Raw genomic sequence first — 25,749 nt, 5'->3', positions numbered from 1 at the left:
TTTAGTGAATCCATGTTTAAATGGTTCATGAATGAACAAACTTATTTCATGCAAAGCATTGGTCAAGATGGCACTTGGGGAGATAGCAAGAGAGCTAAGATATGCTTCTTACTATTATTGACTCTGTACTCTATCAAGGACATTCACTATATGAACCAAGGTGCAATACTATCAAGTAAATATAACCTTATGATCCCATTGGTGTGTGGACCAAAGTATTAAGAACTATTTTCATAAAGACAACTGAAATGCAATGGACTGTCCACAAAATTCAATATTTAGTTTGGCTTTTTTGAGTATTTACTTAACTATAGGCAAATAATGCAAAGTTATATCTTTATAATCAGTATCATAAAATAAAAAAAATCGATGCTCAGATGCTGTTCCAGCATCTTTAGATTTAGAAATGAAAATAGAACTAATGTTCAAAATTAGAAGCATTGACATTAGAAAGCCTTTGGGAGCTTTGGCTTTTCCTTATATTTGAAATTTCTTTCCTATCCTTTTCCAGTAGGCCTGTTAGACATTTTATAACGTCTTTAACATTTTAAATTTGACATTATTTCCTCTTTTAAATAGCTGAAGCGGTTTCTTTTTATGTGTTTAAAACTTATTTTGAACGTGATAAAATATAGCAAATTGTTTTTCAAACATAGAAAGGAGTCATTTCCTCATGGATAAGGAGCTTCCAGGTATAGAATTGACATCACACCGTTTGGTTTTTCTTTTCTTTTTTGAAGTAATATTTTATTTTATTTTTTTTAAGTGAAGGGAAGTAACTTTTTTAAATTTTTACAATTTTTAAAATTAATTTATTTTTAGTTTTCAGCAATCACTTCCATAGGTTTTTGAGTTTAAAATTTTTCTCCCTCTCTATCCCTGCTCCCTCCCCAAGAGGGCATACAATCTGATATAGCCTCTATATGTACATTCCTATTAAACATATTTTCACATTTGTCATGTTGTAAGGAAGAATTAGATATATATAATATATGTCTACATAATATATATCAATATAACCAATAACCAATAACCAATTAGAACCAATAACCACAAGAAAGTGGAAACAAAACAAAACAGAAGGGAAAAAAAAGAGCAAATAACATGCTTTGATCTGCATTCAGACTCCGTAGTTCTTTCTCTGGATGTGGATAGCATTTTCCATCATGAGACTTTTGGAGATGTATTAGATACTTGCATTGCTGAGAGGGGCTAAGTCTATCAAAGTTAGCCATTGCATAACGTAGCTGTTACTATGTCCAACATTCTTCTGGTTCTGCTTACCTCTCTCAGCATCAGTCCATAACATTTTATTTTTTTTCCCGATTACATATGAAGACCATTTTTAACATTCATTTAAAAATTTTTTTGAGTTCCAAATTTTTCTCCCTACCTTCCTCCCTCTCTTCTCCCTTCCCTAAAATGGTAAGCAATTTGATGTAGGTTATATATGTGCTGTTATGTAAAACATATTTCCGTATTAGTCATGTTATGAAAGAAGAAACAGACCAAAAGAAAAAAAATAAAGAAAAATAGTGTGCTTTGATTTGCATTCAGACGCCCTCAATTCTTTCTCTGGATGTGGATAGCACTTTCTATCATGAGTGCTTTGGAATTGTCTTGGATCTTTATATTGCTGACAAGAGCTAGGTCATTCATAGTTGATCACTGAAGAATGTTGTTACTGTGTACAGTGTTCTTCTGGTTCTGCTTATTTCACTCAGCATTAGTTCATATAAGTCATTCCAGGTTTTTCTGAAGTCCACCTGCTCATTATTTCTTATAGCACAATAGTATTCCATTATATTCATATACCACTCCTTGTTCATCCACTGTCCAATTGACGGGCAGCCCCTCAGTTTCCAATTTTTTTTTTTAGGCTATTGGGGTTAAGTGATTTGCCCAGGGTCACACAGCTAGTATGTGTCAAGTGTTTGGTCTGAGGCCAGATTTGAACCTCAGGTACTCCTGACTTCAGGGTCAGTGCTCTATCCACTGCGCCACCTAGCTGCCCCTCCAATTTTTTGCCACCACAAAAAGAGGTGCTGTAAATATTTTTGTACATGTAAGTCCTTTTCCCTTTTAAATGGTCTATTTGGGATATAGATTTTGTAGTGGTAAAATTATTATTTTACTGTCATTAGCCAATCTAGTAGCACTTTTTGTTTTTTTCTTGCCTTGACTATCTTGAAAAAGAGTCAAAGAAAAGGAACCTTTAGTAAAATGGAAGGTGATTCTAGAATACAAAGTGTAGCAAAAGTCTGAGGAAACTGGAGCTGATAACAAGGGTGGGAGTTGGTTAGAGGAAATGTCTAATGAAAGGATCTTTAAAGAAAATTTCTCAAAGGTGTGAAGAATTATGAAAGGATGTTTAAAGAAAATTTCTCATAGTTGTGAAGAATTATAAAATTTTAGAGTTGGCCATCTTGTCTACCTCACATGACTAATTATCTCTTTAATTGGAGAATTTGCCAGGAATTAAGTCCAGTTCACTGGCGTATAGTTTGTATACTCTTCTTCTCTTCCTCTTGAAAAAATGAGCATAAATTTAGCCCTGTCTAGTCCTTTAGTATCTATCCTGTTCTGTGCATTATTTTATATATCACTCATATATGCTTATCAATCAAGTATTCTAGCTCAATTTATTCTGAGCTGTAGCCCTCTTGAAGCTATTTTTGCACTGTTGTCTCAGCTTTCTTTCTTTGTTCTCTTGATTCCATCTTTTGCCCAGGCCTTTTTATTTTTGCATATTTTTGAAGTGTTTTTGATAGTGAGCTTTCCCCTATAAAAAAAGAAGAAAAAATCAGTTAAGGAATATCAAATGATAGCAGTGACCATGTTTCGCTGCATATTGCAATGTTCCACATCCATGCTCCCTTATCTCCACAGCTGAATAAGAGAGATATCTTTCCTTACTGTTTCTCTGCACCCGAGATTGATTGTTACTATTAAACAAAATGCTAAGCATTTTCTAGTTTTAGTTTCTGTTGTTTTCCTTGTATTCAGTGTCTTTCCCATGATTTGCCCAAGGTCACATAGGTAGTAAATTGCAGTTGGATTTGAACCCAGATCCTGTGATTCCAAATCAGTATCTTTTCCCTTTAATTTCCTTTTTTTCCCCAGTTAACACAGACCTTTTTCTGTTTCCTTTGCCTTATGTAATAATTGTCTTCACTTGTTCTCTTACCTCTTTAAATTCTGTCTTCCATTGATTCTTTCCTCTCCACCTACAAATATGTTCATGTTTCAGCAATCCATTTTTTAAAAAAGAAAATAAAACTAGTTTGCTCACTTCTCAAACTGATTTTCCATCTTTGTGCTGTTGTTTACTGCCAAAACTGTAGGAATAGCCTGTACTCCTGCTTTCTGTTCTGCATTTTACACTCTTCAACCCTTTTCAATATTGCTTCCTTTTCCACCACTCTGCAGTGACAGTTCTCTTCAAAAGTACAGAGTACAACCGTCAGATTCAATGATTTTTTTTTCCTACTCCTTCATAACTTCTTTTCGTATTTGAAATCTGGTCATTTCTTCTTTAATCTTCTTCTCCCTTGCCTTCTATGAAACTTGTTACCTCTTGCCTTTCATTCCATCCTTTTCATTGGTATTTTTTTTCCTGCTCCTTCACTTTCCTCCCCCAATATACACATTCCCCTATATTCTTTGCGTTGGTAGTCTCATACATATCTATTAAAAAAAACCCCACACTTATCTCTATTCTGTTCCCATCACTTAGACTGGAGCTGCAGGTAGTTCTCATGTTATACCCCCAAATTTTGGGCAATTTAGGGATCAAGAGATAATTAAGAAGTTTGGGAAAAATAAGGTTGGTTCCAGATCAGACTAGCAACCAACTAATAAGCCTTTTTAATATCACAGATGCAATAAACTTAGGAGCCAGGCACAAAACAGTATATATAAACAAAACAATATAAATATAAAAACAAAAGTTCCATATGGAGGAAGGTCAGGAAAACTGCCTGGATAAGGAAGAGCTGAAGTACGCCTAGCATGACAATTTAATCCATAAAGAAATCAGTATCCTTTTTATGGTTGCTATCACCCTCTTCTCTGTACTGGAGTCCACGTAGCAATATGGGCTTCGACAAAGTTATGTGGACTTCCAAACTGTCGTCTGAGCTTGATACCCACATCTGTTGGGCATCAACAAACAGATGTCGCAATTGTACTTCAGTTATCAAGGTTTTACTTCTCTTCCAAAATCTTTCCTCTTAAACTTGTTCTTCTTGATTTTTCTGTTGTTAATGCTACCAGCATTTCCCAAGTAATATGTGCTTGAACTTCTAGAATCATCATCTAGTTTTGTTTGTCTCTCACCTTGATGTAAACTCCTCTTTTTGTCTTTCCTTTATGTTCCTTCCTTCCCATTTTAGCCATCATCACCATCGTTTAGGCTATTACAACTTCATAGCAGGAGAAAAAGAGATGGTACTGTATTATGCCTTTATCAGACCTCATCTGGTGTATTGTATTCCATTCTGGGCACCATATTTTAAGAAGGACATAGTTAAACTGAATAGTGTCTAAAGGAACATGGCCGGGACAGTGATACATTTTTAATTTATGTCATATTAAGAATTGGAGATTTGCAGCATAGTGAAGAAAAGTGATGACAAAATATTTCAACCACTGTCCTTAGAAGGTGGGATCGTAGTTGATTCCAGAGGGAGCAATGTGTAGAAGTTGTAAAGAGAAAAAATTAGCATTGATGTTAGGACAAAACTTATAGTATTTAAATTGTTGCAAAATATAATGGGTTGAGGTGGTAAGTTCTTTGTCTTTGGAAGTCTTCAAGCATAGGTTAGATGACTACATATAGAATATATCATGGCATGGATTTCCTTTTGTGTAAGGTTTGTACTAGATGGCTACTGAGTCTCAAATTCAACTCTCAAAATTTGTATTTCTCTGGTTTCTGCCCAAAATTGGAGGGACTGAATTTAATTATAGTCAGATTTTGGTGAAATAATTTCATTCTGGTTCTACAGTATAAATAATAGGCTATGCATTAAGATGGTTAACCATTTTGTTTAATACTAGCCCTATGTTAAACCTATTATAGTTGTTTTTGTCATTTTGGAATATTAAACATTAAAACTAAAAAGCTAGATTCCTAATAATGCATTTTCTTGAGATATCACCAATGTGGATTTAAATTTCCTCTTTTTCTTGGCTTTAGACCACAATATTTCAAATTAATTGAAGAATGCATATCTCAGATAGTATTACACAGAGATGGAACAGATCCTGATTTTACATATCGAAAAAAACTAGATGTTGATTTAAGACAATTTGTAGGTAAGTATGTTATTTGTTTATAGAAAATTAAAAAAACTTTTTAAGTTATGAGGAGGTTCAGGAGTAGATCATATAAGGAATCTCTTGTTTTTATAATTGCAGATGTTTGTGTTGATCAAGCAAAACTAGAAGAACTTGAAGAAAAAGCATCAGAATTTTCCAGGAAAGTAAGTAATTGTGATGAAATGGGTGAGATAAAGAAGAATAATCATAGACTTCTAGAAATAGAGGGATATATGTGAAGTATATTTATGTTAATAAGTGAAAAACTATATGTACATTTTCAAAGAGAAATTATTTTTATATTCCATTCTTGAAGTTCTTTAGAATCTCAAATTTTTCAGTTTTGTCTACCATCAGTATTTTTTCTTTTTAGTGAGGCAGTTGGAGTTAAGTGACTTGCCCAGAGTCACACAGAATATCTTTTTCCTTATGTAAGTTGAGCATAGTTTAGACCTCTACTCTTTCTCTTGATTTGTTCACTCATGTAATTTTTATTCATGTTGACAGGTTTGGGATTCCCAAAGGAACTTATGCTGTGGTACTGCAACTCATTGTTTTCTTACAAGGTCCTTGGGGTTACCCTAATGTGTTTGTGTATATAGAATATGTGTCTATTACCATTCTAGTTCCTGAGCCCCCATTGGTAATCTTTGTATGTGTACAAAATCCATCAACCACAGTAGCACTATTCACTCCCAAACACAAAATGTTTATTAAATCATCAGGTAAAAAGCAATAGTGATAATATTTACTCAATAGAAAACAAAACCAGAAATGAGCAAATCCCTAGCCACCCATAAATCTTGGTTGTACTCATCAGTGCATGTAGTGTCCCTGGGGGAAAGTAGGTATACATCAATAGAAATCTTGTAGAAAGTTACATGAGTGGGAGAAACCCACATGCCTGTGACATTTCACAAGTGTGATCTTGCATGTATTGCTGTCCCTTGCCACTTTAGGAATAATTTGTTTTACACAAAGATGCTTCCCTATTAATTGTCCTTCTGGTCTTCACCACTCTTATGCTACGCAAAGCCATCCTTAGTAAGGTACTGAGAAAGTGTTATGCTTTTTTAAACCTCCATTCCCTCTAACCCCCAAATCACCACTGTATACAGAGCTCTGCAAGGTGGCTCCTGGAACAGTGCAGGCAAACTCTAACCATGTGTTCATCTAATAGGATTTTGTTTTCTTCAGTTAGCTTCTAATAAAGCAGAGCCTTTTATCTAATAAGTGCAGTTTGAAGAAAAAATAAGACTCTCAGCTTTTCTCCTTCTTTTCCTCCCTCTCTAACCACAGAGGGCAGTAAAGGGCAGCTACATACTCCTGATAGGTTTCTTTCCTTTCAAACTACAAATTGCATTAAACAGCAACAAGCTAGAAATCTCTGTACACAGGAGTGGGTTTCATCTCTCGACATTTCTGTGTAGCATTGAAGAGCTGACTCTAGTGACCCAACTCTTTTGCAGCCAGTCAGCGTAGTTAGATTTCTCTTCCAATTAGCTGGCTCTCAGCTAATAAACTGGAGTCCCCTCTTTCTTGTGTTTTATCCCTACCTTCCTGTGACTCTTCCTTCACTTAGCCCACTTTCCAGCTTGCTCTTTTGTTCTTCTCTTCTCATAAAGTTGTTTTTGGCTTCTAATTCGTTAACTCAGAGTCCTCATAAGCAGTGATGTAAAACTTAATGTTTCCACCTTTTGTTAGGTATGCCTCCAGCAATCCTTGTACAATGTTCCCATAGTCTCCAACCAGTTATTTTATTTGCAATTTTGTATTTATACCTATAAAACTCTAAAAACAGTCCCATGCAAATAAGCTGATGGACAACAGTGCTGTACAGTCATTTTTCCTTCATTCATTGCTCAGTAATATATGGGAGTCCCCTCCATATGTTTGTCAAAACTCTCTCTGTTTCTTAGAGTAGTCTGTAAATTTTTTTTCAACATTTTGTCTGTGGGGCTGTATTTCTTCTCACATTGACTGTTACCAGTTTTCCTTATATAAATACTCTTTTTTTGCCCCTTTTAGCAACCAAAATTTCTATAGGCAAAAAGCAACAATAATTTACACTTAGTTTAGTGGTGTTCTGTATATTTTTTCCATGTTTAAAATATATCTTAAAAATAAGTAGACTAAAGTCAGACCTCATGTCTATACAAATTGTACTCATTTTGGTTGCAATCAAGACAGTTCAGACCTAAAGCAAGAGTCATGAAAAAGTGGTTTTATTTTCTCAGGTAATGGTGCCTGGATTCTATAAATTGTATAGCCTAGATCCATATACTTGCTTTTTAAAAAAAGTTTTGATAACTTTATTTTGAAATAATTAGTTTTTGTTATAATCTATGTATGTTTTCATGAATTTAGAAACACTATTCTAAGAAGGATTCCCCAGTGTGCCAAAGTAGTTTCTTGACACAAAACAGGTTAAGAATCCCTGATTTACATTAAAGATGATGCTGCTGAAAATTCAGCAAAGAAGTTATTATAAATTATTATTTTTCATGTAGTAGCATTTATTTTTAAGATTTTTATATTTTTATTTTCATGAAAAGGATCAAGTTTGTAACTATCTGTATTAATTAAGTCACCTTTATATAGAGGAAAAAATTCAGCCTGCATCTTTATCTCTGTCACTGCCAGAATACTGTGTGAATGCTGTTGTTTGCTAAGATTACTTGGAAAAAGGGTGGATGAGGGAGCACAGTGATTGCCACCATTAGAAGACAATTCAATTCGAATCTGCCCTGCTGTTAGCATGCCATTTTCATTATCAGTGTATATGAAGAGTGTTTATTTCAAGTCTATTTTTCTTTTCAGTTTGAAAAAGAATTTACAGTTCACCAAGAAACTCAGTCCCAATTACAGAAAAAAGAAGAGAAGATCACTGAGCTCCAAGCAGAGTTACAGGCTTTTAAATCCCAGGTAAAAAACAAATCTGCATGAGTTAGCAGAATGGATGGATCTGATTTCCTAAGTGTTTTTTCATTTCCCAATGCAGTTAACATGTTCTTTACACCTTTTTCATACCATATAATTCTTTGTTGTCAAAAATCTTCCATAAAACATTCATCCAATTCGCTTGATGTCTTAATATGTGTCTCTTATTTAATATCTGTCACTCCTATTTCTCACTATTATTGTATAAGTGGCCTCTTTCCTTTTGAGCTCATACTTGGCTTTGGGTATGAATTTAATCTTATTTTACATCTATATTAACATTCTGAATGTATCATATTATGCCATCATGTTTATGACTCCCTGCCTTTTGAGTTACTAGGAATCTTCAGAGATTGTAGTATTCCATGATTCTCAGAGAATGTATGAGATAAAGATAGGTACTTTTGTAGGTGTGAGTAGTTGGTGATCTCATTAGCTGTCATGGGTTCAGTTATTTAGGTATTTAGGTAATTTCTAGATCTATATAGCTGGCTCTAATCTTTTTCCTCAGTTCCAGTTACAGACCACCAGTTACAATTTGGACACTTAGATTTGGATGACTTGTAAGCATCTAAAGCCCAGCATGTCCAAATCAGGAGTCATCATCTGTCCTCGGAAACTCTACCCTCTTCTCAACTTTTCTATGACTATAGAGGTTAGCACCATTCTCTTAGTCACTTGGGTTTGCAATTTCAGTGTCATCCTCAGCTCCTCATTCTCATTTGTCCTACCTATCCCATACATTGTCACATCTTGTCTTTGCTAAAATTCCAGCACCTTTGATATATGTCCACTTCTTTGTACTCACATGAGTACCATCCTAGTACAGGCCTTCATTACCTCTTTCCTGGAATATTGTAATATCCTTTCCTTAACACTCTCCTTCCTCCAATACATACTTAGCTGCCAAAGTGTTTTTTTTCTAAAGTACAGCTCTGACCATATCACTTCCCTCTCCATAAACTCCAGTGGCTCCCTTTATCTGTAGGATCAAATATTATTTCTTTATTTGATATTTAAAACATTTTGTCACCTGGCCCTTTTTATCTTTCCATGCTTATTATATTATCTTTTACTTCTTTCCATGAAGTCTACAATCCAGTTACACTGACCTACTTTCTGTTCTTTTACCTGAAATGTATGTGAATGTACATACTTACAAGCATATTTATTATGTGTTTTTATCGTGTATGAGTATAGAGAGAAGCACATGTGGTATTTGGATAAGAAGCATTTTTCATCCACTTTTGTGTGTGTGTGTGTGTTTAGAACAATCTCTTACAAAAGTATGTTTTAATAATACTCAATACTTTTGTTTCAATGGAGTATTTCTTTAAAACACTGTCATTTTAATTTCCAACTGTTTTTTTTTGTATCTGCTTTTGTTAATAAAAATCTCTCTTGCTTATCTTGGGTTTTGTTCCTAGTGTTATTTATTTTCTAAGTAATTAGCTGTAATGTAAATCTTTTAAATTTGATATTCATCTTTGATTCTTATATCTCTATTTCCCCTTCCCCCATTTTTTAAAAACCTCTAGCTATTCTGAAGTGAAAGGTAATCTGTTAAATGTGAACATTTAATGTTAATTTTTCAATTTCCAGAATTAAACAGATTTAAAACATGGCACAAAAGAGAGCACACTAGATTTTGAAGTTGATAGTTCACTTTCAGCTTTATACAGGGTTAGAGGGATGACAAATGAGAATATATCTATAAAAGCACTTTGCAGTTCTTGACACTACTTTGTAAAGTTAGCCATCTTCATTATCATCACTTAACTCTCTCACCATATTATGACATTTGTGTTTTAATTTGATATGAGTAAGCTTTTAGTTAAGACTTCTGAGGATTTTGACTTTTGGGTTCTGTTTTTGAAAAATTCCCCATTTTAAAATATTAGTAACATTGAAGAGATGGTATTTGTATGTTCTAAACATATATGTGTATGTGATATGCATGCATTTCTCTGTACATTATGACTTATGTGACATGACAGTTAAAATATTTGATGATTTTTGTGATTTCTTCCTTAAAATTAGAGAAGTACTTAGAATTTGTGTTTATGCTTTATATGTAGTTCTTGAATATTTTAATTTATTTATTGAATGTTATAACCATACTTTTTAGTTCTTCACAGTGGCAGAGTTAACTGAATATATTGATTGCAGATTTAAAGATTTAGAAACTAATTGAGAGAGTTTCTGATAATGGCTTAGATTTAATTAAATATTAAATTAAAAGAGTAAAGGTGAACATTTTATATTAAATCATAATTTGCAAAGCAAAATATATTGGTAATAATATAGCCGTTGATTTATAAGCAATTGACTTATTATTGATGATCAATACATAGGAACATGGTATTACCAGTTACCTGAAGTCCCCTGTCTCTGCCTTGTTTCCTTGTGTTTAGAGCACTTGGGGAATGATTGCCCAAGATCAAGGGTTCTTAACCTTTTTTGTATCACAGAACTCTTTGAGAGTCTTATCAAGTCTCTGGCCTTCTTTTCAGAAAAATGTAAAGAAACTATTTTTAAATTCCTATAAAAATAGTTAAAAACAAACAAGTTCTCAGATATCTGGCCTGGATGCATATTTACCTGCTATGCAGCTGTAGGAAATGTATCTTTACCCCTATGATTACCTGGATGGATTCAATTGCAATCTCTTGTTGCTGCTAAAGAAGGTGCCTTTTTTTTTTTTTTTGCTGAGTTAAGTGACTTGCGCAGGGTCACAGGGTTAGTAAGTGTCAGGTGTCTGATCCGAGGCTGGATTTGAACTCAGGTCCTCCTGATTCCAGGCTCGGTGCTCTATCCATTGTGCCACCTAGCTGCCCCACTCATAATCTTTCTAACTCTGATAAGAGAACTAGAGCAAGTCTTTATTCTTATTACTAAGGTCATAAGAGAATTATTATTTGAATTCTAGGTTGGAAACTCTGAATGATGCTATAAATAGTGATTAAGTATAGTAAAATAATACTATTGATTCTGTATATTTATGGCATTTTATATGGGTATATTGGCTTTTTGGCTGTAGCGTCAGATAAAGTTTCTATGGAAAAATGTGTTCCATGTTCCAGATGACGTCTAGGAAAACGATTTTTTTTAAATTGGGTGTTGCTTGTGCTGTAAATATAATACATTTATTGAAAATTGCTCATTGTGTGATCTAATATTTGTAAATGAATCAATTTAAGAAGTAATGACAGGTTCTGCATTTTTCTGACTAGGCAAATTGAATTTCCATTTTAATGTTACATATTACCTTTTAATATAAGAAAATAAGTATTTCATAGCTTAGAAATGTTGCAGAGATTGTTGTATACATGTGCTTTTTAAACAATATCAATATTAACAGGGCTTTAAAGATATGTATTTATTTTATGCATTTAAAAAAAAACTCTTACAAAAGAGACCACAGACTTCACCAAGTTTGACACACTAAAGTAAGTATCTCAGCTCTAGTGGAAGAAAAAAATATGCATAATACTACTGGAGTAAATGCTTTTTTTTCCATTAGCAATGGTATATTCATTTTTAATGTAAACCTTTCTTAGATGACTATTGGGAATTTTGGTAAAAGTAATGGTTTTTGAAATTTCTTTAATCATTGTGACTGTTGTGAATTTTCATTTCTGGTTAAGTAATACAAGCTTATATAATTGAATTTATCTTTCCATAGTTTGGGGCTTTACCACCTGGTTCAAAAACCTCTTTGCCGCAGTCAACAGGAGATATAACTGGTCACCAATTACCTCCACTACCATCCCTGACACAGGGTGGAGGTGTGCCTCTACCACCACCACCTCCACTGCCACCTCCTCCCCCACTTCCAGGGATGCCGATGGCTTTTCGTGCTCCTGTTCCTCCACCACTCCCTCCAGGATTTCTTGGAGTACACCGATCTCCTCCTCCATTAACACTGCCATTTGGATTGAAACCAAAAAAGGAATTCAAACCTGAAGCCACCATGAAAAGACTGAACTGGTTAAAGGTAAAACAGCCACAAGTAGGAAGTATTTTTTTAAACATACTTAAGACATATATTTTACAATCTCAGTTTACTAGTTGATCATAGATTTAGATATCAAACTATACCCCTCTGTCCATCACATGATTTCAGTATTCTCTGGGGAGATGTAGATATTCAGTAGGACATGGAAAAAAGTTCTGGGCTTTTTAGTTAATTGAAAGTGCAGTGAGTCAGTGTGATATGTCCTACCACTCTTTCTCCCCCCCCCCAAAAAAAAAGAAGCAACTGTAAGATACTTGGCTTCCTTGGTAGAAAGTCCCCCAAATAAGGTAGATGATAATCTTGCTATACTCTGTCCTTGTCAGTTCTCCTGTGAAGTATTATATTCATTTCTGGGTGCCAGTGTTGGCACTTAGTAGGCTCTTAATAAATGCTTATTGATTGATTGCTTGATATCTTATGTAAGGCATTAGGAAATGGAATTAGTGCCAAGGAAGATTACTAGGATGATGAGATTATGATGGTCATACTGTATGAGAAATAGTTGAAAGATCTGGGGATATGTATAACCAGGAAGAAAGAAGTTATAGAAGGTCACACAATATCTTTCTTTAAGTATTTGAAAGATGATCATGTGGTAATTCTGAAAACCCGGGAATAAACTATAATGAACTCAGAGTCTCTTCTGGTTCTGAAAACCAGTGATTCCAATATAATTTTATATTGAGAATCAGCTTATGGTGGCATTTATTTGAATACTGTAATGGTATTAAGATTAGGTGGAATACTTTGATTTTCAAATGGTTGCTTTTAATCCTTCTGTGAAGCTTCTAGTTCTGTTTTCACTAAAGCAGAAGTTTCCAGTGTTAGTATTCCTGACAAAAGCTATGTCACAGATACATGTGGGGATGCATCATGGGGTGAGGGAGGTCTTCATTACAGCATTAGTTTTGTACTTTATAAAAACAAAGGTTATTCTGAAGAGAAATTTAATACATTGATATTCAGACTAGATCTACTCATATAACTAAAGCATTTTATCAGCTTTAAGTGCATTAGAATTTTTCTTTGACAATAGACATTTGTCATAACCAACTCTTTTTATTCAAGTCAACACTTAACTCTTAGAATCAGTTTTTTAGAGATGGAAGTGACCTTTGGGGCAGCAAGGTGGTTCAGTGGTTAGAGTGTTGGGCCTGATATCAGGAAGATTCTTTTTCCTGAGTTCAAATCTGGCTGTAGACATTTATTAGTGGTGTGACCACATTAGTAGTTGTGCTAAGTTACTTAACCTGGTTTGCCTCAGTTTCTTCATCTGTGAAAAATGAGCTGGAGAAGGAAATGGCAAACCCCTCTAGTATCTTTGTCAAGAAAACCCCAAGTAGAGTCATGAAGAATTGGGCACGCCTGAAAAACAACTGAACACAATAGCAAAATGACCTTTGAGATCGTGTAGTTCAGCCTTATTATTTTACAGATAAAGAAACTAAAGCCCAGAGTTGGTCATTTGCCCAAGGTCATATAAGTAGTTAATAGTAGACTGGACCTAGAAGGAAAAAACTGCATCAGTCTAGTGTTCTTCAAGTTTACTTTATACAACACTATATGATAGTGATGTTTTAAAAGGAAAATTAATTGAATCTAATTTGAAAAGAAGTTTGGTTCAGAAACAACTCAATATATATCCTAATTATTGACACGTAAACAGGATTTATTAATATGTGTAAAATATAAAAAGAATGTTATGTTTTCTCTTTATGTTAGGAATTAGTAACCTTTCTGAGATCAAGTTATGTCATCATTGCTTCTCTTACTGTGTTTTTCACACTTTTGCCAGCAGCGGAAATGACATGAATTTTGTTGGTCCTTTTTAGTACGTTAGGCATATCCCAGATGAGTACTTGTCAGTGCTTTGGGGCAGCAGAACAAAAGGAAGGCTGAGAGGAAGAGTAGAGCTGTACTCCTCAAAATGGCAGTCCCATTGCCTATCTTTCTGTCAAAGACTTTTGCTGTTGAAGATGAGCCAGACCTAAATTTATCATCAATTAGTATTGTGGTAGGATTTGACAGCCCTACTAAGAAATATTACAATATAAGATATGTGTAAGAGAATAAGATGAACCTGGGCGAAAGATAGGTGTTGGGGGGGAAAGGACAAATAAATAGGATGAAGAGAGGGAAGTGTTGAAGATTTAACTGATTAGGAAATATGTTTTTTTAGTTGTGCCATTCAGTTATCTTTTAGGCTACTGGTCTCCCTCTTTTAGCACACAGTGCAATAACAATAGCCATTTTGTCATGTATCAGTATTTACAAACATCTTTGCCTTTGATTTCAGATCAGACCTCATGAAATGACTGAAAACTGTTTCTGGTTAAAAGCAAATGAGAACAAATATGAGAACACAGACTTGCTCTGTAAACTTGAAAATACATTTTGCTGTCAGAGAAAAGGCAAGTTAAAAATCTTTGGTTTTTTAAAAAATCTTTTAGAAATTCAACTTTTTAAATGTAAGTGTTCCCTTTTTAATTTATCTTCTTCTTGACATGACTTTCTTTTGATACTGTTGGTAAAGAATATGGAGAATTTATTCAATGCCATATTTAAAAGGAGCACTTTCACTTAATACATTTCAGGATGAACTCAAGACTGTAAAGATAAATATAAATGATTGAAGAATGTGACTTTTGTGGTTATTTGTGGTTTGTACTATTCGTCTTCATTATCTGAAGACCATTCAGCTGGTGCAAACCAGGTTTTAAAAAACCAAAATATTGTGACAGGGTATTTACCAGGAGAGCACAAATGCTTCTCTTTTATAATCATGAATAACAGTATCATAACAGTAGCCCGTTTAGTGTCATGATTATGTACAACTCTAAAATGGCATAGGTAACTATCAGGTAATATCCATTCTTTAAAGGGTTATTTTATGTAGCTCCACAAAGAACTTGAGTTATAGGAAGGCAGATTTTGTATCAGTGTAAGACAGAATTTACAATGAATGAAAAATGGCTGACTGAATGAATGAAAAAGCATTTATTAAGTGCTTGCTTAAGTATTTACTTAAGAACAGTGTAAAACACTATCTAAAATAGTTGGGGTACAAATAGAAAAAAAAGCAACAGTTCCTCTTCTCAAGGAGCTCACACTCTGATTGGGGTGGAGGGAAGAAAACAAAGTTGAGCTGCAATGTGAATGGTAAGTCCGAAAGAGAAGTTGTCAGGGTAATTCATTGGTGTGGATGACTAGGTTCAGGGGTCTTAGTCTCTGTAAGTAGGTCAGATGTCAATGCTGGGGGCTTTGGAGAGCATAGTGGCAGATTTAATGGTTCTCCATCTTATCTGAAGGAATAGATTGCTTTCTCAACCAAATGTGTGAATAGGTATTCAGTTTAGGCAAAAGGGAAGGGTGCCCCAGTGGCAATCTGCCATCTGATCCACTCCAATATATTCTGGGAGTATGGGACAAGGAAAGTAAAGATAAAAGGGCAACAGAGTAGATTGGGGTGGTTGCTGGTCTTTTTACCTCTTGGCTCTCCTAGATGGGTTCTGGTACCTCCTGGTCAGGGAAGAAGCCACTTATGGTGGCTCCTGAGATAATGAGTTTTCAATCAAACAAATGTCCAAAAGAAGATACATGACTATCAGGGCTGTTGTATTAGTAATTCACTAAATTAATAATTTTAAAAATTGTGTTAAAATTTATCAATTTAACTTCATTTTAATAAATATTTATTATTTCACTTAGCCAGCCTCTCCAGTTGAACAGCAACAACAGAAAATTAAAATTGTCATAACAAATATTCATAGTATAGCGAAGCAAATTGCCATGTTGAACATGTGTAAAAATGTATGATTTACTTTATATTTTAAGCCAACAACCTCTGTGGCAGGAGCGTTTTATCTTTAGTCCTCTGGATATTCAATGCATTGATCTAGAGTTTTTCAAGCTATTTTTCTTTATGATATCATTGTTATGGTGTAAATTGTTTCCTGTTTCTCTTCACTTTACATCAGTTCATTGAAGTCTTCTCAGTTTCCTCTAAAATTGTTGCTTTTGTGATTTCTTAGGACAAATTAATATTCAGTTATATTTATATACCACAGTTTGTTTAGCAGTTCACCAATAGGTGGGTATCTCTATTTTTGGTGACTCGGAAAAGAGCTGCTTATAAAGATTTTTTCTACTTATGGGTCCTTTTCCTTTTCTCTTTATTTTTTAAAAATCTCTTTTGAGTATAGACCTAATGGTATACCAGTAATTCCAAAACTCTGTGGGCAGTTGAGTTAGATAAACTGCTAGTTCTTTCTGAACTCTTTAAGAGCCTTTTCTAATTATTGCAGAGTTATCATTAAATAATGAATGCAAATTTATAAAATAGAATGCGGTCACGTAACATAGGACCACATTCAGTTCAGTTTAACCCTACGTTTATTTAATGATAGCTGAGCTAGGTATAGGAGAAGATACAAAGTATAGATAAGATATAAGCAATGAATATCTGGAAATCAATTTAATGGAATTTTTCAAGGTTTTTTTTTTTTAAGTCCTGTTTTGTCTTAAAGTGAGCTTGCACATTAAAATCAAGAACATTGATTTCCTCTGCAAATGGGACCAAGTCCTACTAACTTAGTGGACATATACCATACATAACTTTTAAAGCTGAAACTTGAATATAATACGGTTATCGCTTTCACATTATGACTTTCCCCATTGGTTTCAATATATCATGGGTTGTCATAAGAAATTAAGTGGGTATTCTTTGGGAGTTTTGTGGAAGTCACAGATGACACACGAAGGCCAACAAACAACATAGAAAAAGTTTAAAAATTCAGAAATGCATAAAATATATGTATAGTAATGCATAGTATCAGCATACTTTATTTTTTAATACCATAATAATTCAGATTTATTCTCTGGTAAAATTTTACATGAATTTTCCAGATCGTGGAGGCACAGTGCACCCAAACCCGCAATGTGAAAGTGATAACTGTACTAGTATAAATTAGGCATCCAGGTGGTACAGTGGATGAAGTTCTGAGACTGGAGTTGAAATCTGCCTCAGACACTTACTAGCTGTGTGCCCTTTGACAAGTCACCTAACTCTTTTTGCCTCAGTTTCCTCATCTGTACAATGAGCCAGAGAAGGAATGACAAACCCTCCAGTGTCTTTGCCAAGAAAATACCCAAAAAGGGTCATAAAGAGTCAGACACAACTGAAAACAACAAAACAAATGCTTTTTACTGTATCTTTTAGATGTATTGTTCAAAACACTGCAATCCCAAATTTAACCTATTATAGTTTTCAATGTGACTATAGCTAATTAATGCCATCTATGTCATAGAGGCAACCAAATAACTTTTGTACGTTTGATCTATCCAGAACCCCCTCATATTATTATGCAAACTATATTGAAAGATAATTAGAAAAGAAATGTATAACTTAGCATTCTCTTTGACCCATTGTGACTCTGTGTGTGGATAGTAAAGTGAACCTCAGCTTGCAGTTTTAATTTTTTTGTTCATTTTCACTTTCCTGAGGATGCTGCTGTAACTTTACATTCTGCAGTGTTAGAACAGAAACCTCAAGTAGCTATTTCTCTGAACAAATGACCAGTTCTAAGTTTTTAAATAGCCAATAGTAACCATTAGGTAATACAGAATATAATATAAAATAAGCCTTTTGGTCCTTGAAAATAAGAAGAAATTGCTTAGTTTAGGGAAAAATATGGATTTGGTGAAACTTGATTTTATCTTTTGATTGTAGAGAATCAAAGTTTTCCTTGAATAAAATGATTACATTCTTCAGGTAATCAGAGAAAAAATATATAACAGTAAAAATATACTAGTAAATATATATTTACATGTAAATATATATTTACATGTAAAGTACTCTTAAAATTTCAAATTCCACGATCAAGAATTGATTAGTTTTTCCTTTTCTTTTTTGGTAAGCAACATTAGTTTATAAAAGGCATTTACATTTTTGGTTCCATGTAGCTACTCTTTCCCCTACTTTTTTTTTAAACTCTGATTACTTCTTTAATTAATGAAGCTCAAAAGGGAAACTTATTAGCATGCCTTTAACCCAGCTGTGGTTTTATCATAAAATAACTGAACCTTTTAACAACAACAACTCAAGTCAATATAACTTTAGCTTTGATGCTCAAAATTGAGAAATTTTTTACCTGCTCAGTCTGGTAATACTTGTAATTGTTAAGAGAATAAGTTTGTATCTTCATAATTTACATTTCAGGGAAAACTCATCCCATTATCAATTAAATAAAACATAGCCTTTTACCAGAGATATTTGGCCTTTTAGTCAAGTTATAATTTTTATCTTAATAATTTTGCTTTGTGTTATTTTATCTTTCAAATTTTAAAATAATTCTTGTATTTAGCCTTGCAAATTTTATTATAATTTATTTCTCCCCTAAAATCATATTCCATTGTCTATAATCTTGGTAGATTAGTAATCTTGGAAGTATAAACTCCAACTTTATACTTGTTGATCCACCTGAAAAAACTTGGAGAATGGATCCAAAAAATGGACTGTTGTTTCTGTTATATGAGGATGATTTTGTCCTTGCAGAGTGGCTCATATTCAGCAGCTAGGACACTGGTGAGGTTGCCGAAAGTGATAATGACATTGTTTTACTTTTGAGAGAATTTGAGATCCTCCCATTTATCAGTTGAGGAGGTTTATAGTATATCCTTGAAATTACAGTAGTCATCCATCCCATCATATACCATAATTTACATTGCTATTTCCCTATTATATGGTATTTAGATTGTTACCAGTACTCAGCAATTACACATACTGCTTCTATTCAGATATAAATATCTGAATAGATGCTTCTTTCCCCCTTCTTCTTGATGATGCCCTTAGGAGATATTTCTAATGATAAAATGATTGTATCAAAGGATTTTTTTGGTAACTCATTTCTGCTTTATTCACCAAAAAAGATTTGATCAATTTGCAACTACAGCAGCAATTTACTTGTTTCCCCTTAATCTTATCAGCATTGAATATTGTCACTTTTAGTTATTTTCTTTAATTTGATGGATGTGAAATACTAAGTAAAAGTTCTTTTAATTTGAATTTTTGATTATTAATGAATTAATGATGTCTAAAGAATCCACTGATCAGCTTGTTGAATGAGTGATAATTACTACTATATACATAAAACTTGACGCTTTACAAATAATTTTTTATTTATTGGTTATTGTTTCAGATCTTTAAGAATTAATAGGAATTGAATTGCTTTTATTTGAGTCATTGTTAACAAGCATTTATTAAATGCTTTCTGTGTAACAGTTATTTTTCAAATACCGAAAATACAGAAAAAAATAAATATACCCTCTTTTGAAGGATCCTCACATTCTTTGAATTTTTTTTTTTGGTTATTATTAACTTGAGAAATCAGCAAACATGAGCATTTTCATATGTAAAGAATAGAAAGGATTATATATGAAACCCGGAAACCATTATAGACAGCCTTTTAAAAAGTATATGTAGCATTCAGAAGGAATGCATTTTTCTTTGAATTTCCTTCTGTTCTGTTCTCTGTTTTATAAATGTCTCATTGACAATCATTTCTTTCTTTCTTTTTTTTTTTAAAGAATGAGCTTGTATTTCTTCTGATCCAGAGTGGTACAACTCGTGGTGTTTGCACTATATAACCAGTCCCACTTTCAACTCTCCTCAACAGTCCCCAATCATCCCCTTTTAAAGTCAACATTGTACAAAACTATGTTTACAAGAAAACCAGTTAAAAATGAAAGGTGTGCACAAAAAAGAAAGGTGCAGTTGGGAGGGAAAGGCAATTCAAGCAGGGAATATGTCTGGGACTAAGGGGACATCCTAGGCTGGGCTAGGGCTATGCATCACTGCAAAAAGTGCATGGGATCATCTCTCAGTTTAAATGTTTCAAGATCTTAGTAAGTACCCCTTCTTCCTGTCCCATTGGATCAAAGCAAAGTGATCACAAAGAAAAAAAGGAGGGAAGAAGGGGGTAAAGAACAACCTTCATGTCCTCAGAACTCTCTTTAAAACAGTCTTTGACATGCCTGGGGGCAAGTCCACTGTTGGGCTCAGAAGTCTTTCCTTTTTTTTTTTTTTTAAAGAAGCTATCACCAGCTCCTCCTCACACCACTCTTACCTCCAAATCATTCTCTTATTAAAAGTAAGAAAAGTTAAGTAAATCAAATCTGTACATTGTCTATATTTGAAAATATATATCTTATTTTACACCTGTAATCTGTCGACTCTGTCAGAAAGTGAAAAGAGTGATTGCTCATCCGTCTTCTTGAGTCATATTTATTCACTGTATTGATTAGAGTTCTGAGATTTCCAAAGTTATTTTACTTTCTTTTCAGTGTTGTAGTCATTGAGTAAATTGTTCTCTTGGTTCTGTTCATATTACATGTATCACTTTATACCACTCTTCTTAAGTTATTTAGACTCCTTTTCATCATTTTTTATATAAAATAACGTTCTATTATATTCTTATACGTATTTTGTCCATTTTTCCACATTGTAGGCACTTCTTTGTTTTCAATTTCTTTGCTACAGCAAAATTTGATATTAATAATCTTATACATATGGATCCTTTCCCTCTTTCTTTGATCTCTTTGAGATATATGCCTATTACTGGTCTGAGTCAAAGTGTATATAAAATAGTGCTTTTTTTGTAGTGTAGTTCCAAATTGCTATCCAGATGGCTGAACCAGTTTACAGCTCTGTCAGCAGTGAGTTCTCTCATGTACCTTTGATTCCAACCCCTCCTGCCTTCTTCATCAAATTGCCTGGACTATCATCTCTGTTCTGTCTTTTCAATATTGCTTTCTTTCTCTCTCTTTCTTTGCTATCTCCTTTCCTACTCTTCACAAATCTTCCTTTGCCTCCTTCATCCTTAAAATAATAATCCCTATAACTTCCCTTACCTTTTCTGGCAAAACTTTTTTAGAATACCATCTACAATCAGTGCCTTTTCTTTTTAAATGGTCTAAAATGTGGCTTCTTACTTCATCATTCATCTGCCTTCTCTAAAGTTACAATTATTTCTTAATTGCCAAATCTAATACCCTTTTTTCAGTCTTCATCTTCTTTGATTTCTTTGTAGCATTTAACACTCACATTATTAATTAGGAACATTTTTCATATGATTGTTGATAGCTTAGATTTCTTTGAGAAATGCCTGATTTTATTCTTTGATCATTTGCATATTAAGGAATATCTCTATCTCTTACATGTTTTTACTTGGATGTCAGACTTTTTTCAAGAAATTTTCTATTAAGCTTTTTTTTTCCAGGTCACAATTTCCCTTCTAATTTGAAGTACATTGATTTTATTCGTCAGATCTTTAAAAATTTGTATGTAATCAAAATTGTCCATTTTATCTCTTTTATTTTATTTATCTGCTTAGTCATGAACTTTTATCTAGTCCATTGCTGTGAAAAGTATCTTCTTTTTCAACTGTAATTTGTTTATGACATGATTCTTTATTTCATGTGTCCATTTGGTGCTTTTTATGGTATACAGTATGAAGAATGGTCTAAAGCTAATTCTGTCAGGCTTCTTTGAATTTTCCCAGCAGTTTTGGTTGACTAGTAGGCCTTACCCTAGTAGTTGGAGTTCTTAATGGTTGTAAAGTTTGTCGTTGTAGTAAATTTATTGTTTGCCCTGTGGTCAGCTAGGTGGTGCAGGGGATAGAGTTCCAGGCCTATAATCAGGAAGACCTGAGCTCAAATATGACACTTACTAGCTGTGTGATCCTGGGCAAGTCACTTCATCTTATTTGTGGCAGTTTCCTCATCTGTAAAATGAGTTGGAGAAGGAAATGACAAACCACTTCAATATCTTTGCCAAGAGAATCACAGATGTGGTCATGCAGAGTCAGACATGACTTAAACAACTGAACAACAACAAGAATCTGTCCCACTGATTAACTTTTTTTTTCTTAATTCATCATTACAAAGTAGTTTTGATGATTGCTAGTTTTTACTGTAGTTAGAGATCTGGCAACTTTGCTTCCTATTTTTTTTCCTATGATTTCCTTTGAGATGAATTTTTTCCTCAGATTTTGTTGTTATACGTTAATGCATTGATATGACACTAAATTTGCAGATTAATTTTGGTTTTGTTGTCATTTTTATCATATTAGTACAGGTGACCAATCAACAGTTAATAACTCTCCAATCGTATATCTGCATTTCCCTAAAGAATAGATTGTGGTTGTGTTCGTATAATTTGTGTATGTGTCTTGGCAGCTAGACTCCCCAGTATTTTGGTGTCTAGATGGCTCAGAGAATAGAGGGCTTGACTTGGAGTCAGGAAGACTTGAGGTCATATTCTGCCCCAGTCTCTAGCTATGTGACTTCAGGCAAACTACTTAACTTCAGTTTCTTCATCTGTAGAAATTGGGATTGATATTAATAGCACCTCACACAATTGTTGTGAGGTTCAAATAGAATAAGTGCTTAATAAATCTGAAAATACTCTATAAATGTTATTTTTATATAGTGTATTGTATTTGAAAATAATCTTTTCTATCTTTTTGGAATTTTTTGGTGATATATGGAAAAGTTGATGATCTTGTGGTTTGGTTTATATCTTGTTACACTGCTGAAGTGATTATGTCAGTTATTACTTTAGTTTACTATGAAAAGTTCCCTAAGTGTAAATTATGATACCATGTACAAAAAGCAATTGTTTTCTTTTATGTTCCCTCAGTCCCCTAATCATACTGTAAAGGATTCCATATTTACATAATTTCAGATACTGCTACATCTTGGGTTTAGATAGCTATTACTTAGCATATTAATAAACTGTCCATTTATTCTTATCCTTTTTAGTGTTTTTCACAGAGCTGGTGGTTGTATTTTGTCAGATGTCTTTTCTGTATCTATTCATAGTCAGTTTTTTATATTATCTAGCATGATCATGATTTTCTTAATACTGAACTAACCCTGCATTCTTTCTCTAAATCCAAACTGGATGTCGTTCATAATCATTTTATTTATCTTGTGGTAGTGTCTTTGCTAATATTATATTCAATTTTGTGCCACTATTCATTAGTATTATTGGTTTATAGTTTTCTCTGCTTCTTCTCTCCCTGAATTAAATAGCAACACAATATTGTTTCATTGAAGGAATTTGATAGGATCCCTTATTTTCCTCTTTTTGCAAACATTTTGAAAGCATTTTTTTTTAGGCAGTTGGGGTTAAGTGACATACTCAAGGTCACACAGCTAGTAAGTGTCAGGTGTTTGGTCTGAGGTCACATTTGACCTCAGGTCCTCCTGACTTCAGGGCCAGTGCTCTAGCCACTACGCCACCTAGCTGTCCCCAAACATTTTGTAGTATTGAAATTAATTGTTCCTTGAAGGTTTAATTTACTTGTAAAGCTGTCTATTTAGTTCTGTTCCCTTTTGGCAGGCAGTTCCTTTTTTTACTCATTCAGTTTCTTTTTTTCTGAGATTTAGTCATTGAAATGACCTATTCTGTTCACTTGGGTATTTTATACTTTTGTATTCATTCCATTTAAGTTTTTTTTTTGGCATAGAATTATGGAAATATTTTCTAATAATATCCTTTACTTCCTTCTAATTTGTTTTGAATTATCTTTTTAATTTTGGATATTGATAGCTTCCCCTCCTTTTTTTGAGATCAGATTGCAGTGATCTAACCATTTAGCTAATTAAATAGAAATTCTTAAAATCATATAAGAAAGATAAAATTGAAAACAAAGAAACCTTATGGAATTGAAAGTCGCTCTTAGTTTTCTTTTTCAATTCTGTAGATTTTTGTTTTCAGTTTTGTCTATCTCATATTTGATTTTTAGAATTTCTGTTTTTTGTTTATTTGTAGATTTTAGTTGGATTCCTAATTTTTTTAAATTGCATTCCCAGTTAATTTATTTGTTCTTTCATTTTTGTTGATGAAGACATTTAGAGATACAAGTTTTCCTCAAGATCTGTTTTGGCTACAACTCAAAAGTTTTGGTGTTTCATTCTTGTAATTTTCTTTAATGAAAATTTTCCCTCCATAATTTGTTTTTCGATCCATTTGTTTTTTAGAATTAAGTTATTTAGTCTCTTATTTCTGTTTAAATCCTTTTTTGACTGCTCTTTGTTGTTTTTGTTATTGTATTGTAATCAGTAAAGGATTTGTTTAATAATTTGGCCTTTTCTATTTGTTTATAAAGTTTTTTTTAAATGTTCTGTCACAGGGATAGTCAATATAATAGTACAATATACAGTTGAGAAATATGTATATTCTTTTATATTCTCATTCAGCAACCACCAGAGATCAGTCTTATTCTCTGCAGCTTCTTAACTTCTTTCTTGATTATTTTTTGTTCTAGTTTTTTACATGTGAAAAGAGACTCCTATTACTTTGTTTATACTGATAATATGATTAATTTTTCCTATAAGTGCTTATACTTATATATAGTTATTTAATTTTCTGTGATGCCATTAAACATAGCATAATTTTCTTGCTTACCTCTTTTAATCATGTTTTTTTACTCTTGTCTAAAATCACGTTTGCTACTTTTGCCATTTTTAGTTTGCCTGAGGGATCATAAATTTTGCTCCAGCACCTCATTTAACTCTATGTGACTCTTGTATATTCATTGTAGCTCAAAATGGATAATATCTGGAAGCAGTGAGAATAGTTACAAGATTCATTTCAGTAGTTCACCCAAGGGGTAACTAATGCCTGAAATAAATGTTTATTGACTGACTTTTTCATGTCTTTGTGGAGACCTTGTGGCAGAATGGTATTGAACCAGAGGTGCAGAATAGACAGATATTTTCAGACAACCCGGGCCAAATGTGTTTGTTTTGTTTAACTATACTTAATTTGTTTCAAGTCAAGGATTTGGGGCGGGGATGGGGGATGGGGGTTGAGGAGTGGAGGGGTAGAGGGTAGGAGCTAACAGTGTTATGGAGAGGGACACCAGAATAAGAATAACGTTAAACCATACATAGAAGAAAACAGTGGGAATTTCAGGACACACAGACAAGCAGGGCAGTTTTGTTACTATTGTGTTAAATTTTAGATACATGTTAAAAGAAATACCCCACCCCCCATTACTTAACAGAAGTTCAAAGTTTCATATATAGTTCTTGTTTTTGTTCTTTATTTATCAATATTTTTATGCATGTAGTTTTTAAATTTCAGAATGAAAACTTCAAAAGAGTGCATGGACATATCAGAGTGAACCAGTTTTACTTTTTGGTAAGATTGTTAGACTAACACATCAGGGTAATGCTGTAGATTTAGATTACATAGAATTTAGCAAGCTATTTGATATCCCTTTGGTCAAAATGTAGTAATATTGGCTAGAAATTAATATATGTTTATATAGAGTAGTCCTTGATGGCTGTGTGTTGACTTGGACATAGTTTTCTAGTGGAGTGTCCTAAATTTGATTTGTGTGTGTGTGTGTGTGTGTGTGTGTGTGTGTGTGTGTATCTGTATATCTGTATATATGTAAAGT

The 25,749-nt window shown here is 33.4% G+C and overlaps 1 protein-coding gene across 1 annotated transcript in view; it reads left to right on the top strand.

Annotated features, from left to right (window-relative positions):
* The window catches only part of DIAPH3 (diaphanous related formin 3), a 447,621-nt gene that overhangs the window by 134,212 nt on the left and 287,660 nt on the right, over positions 1-25,749 (top strand). The window contains exons 13-17 of the mRNA XM_021006402.2: positions 5,201-5,319; positions 5,422-5,486; positions 8,143-8,247; positions 11,948-12,259; positions 14,577-14,691. Coding sequence (XP_020862061.1) covers positions 5,201-5,319; positions 5,422-5,486; positions 8,143-8,247; positions 11,948-12,259; positions 14,577-14,691 — 716 coding nt within the window. The remainder of the gene's footprint in view (positions 1-5,200; positions 5,320-5,421; positions 5,487-8,142; positions 8,248-11,947; positions 12,260-14,576; positions 14,692-25,749) is intronic.

This window comes from Phascolarctos cinereus, unplaced genomic scaffold, assembly GCF_003287225.1.
Source record: "Phascolarctos cinereus isolate Bilbo 61053 unplaced genomic scaffold, phaCin_HiC Scaffold_7;HRSCAF=346, whole genome shotgun sequence".
NCBI classification, from domain to species: domain Eukaryota; kingdom Metazoa; phylum Chordata; class Mammalia; order Diprotodontia; family Phascolarctidae; genus Phascolarctos; species Phascolarctos cinereus.
This window is presented reverse-complemented; position numbering and strand designations above follow the sequence as displayed.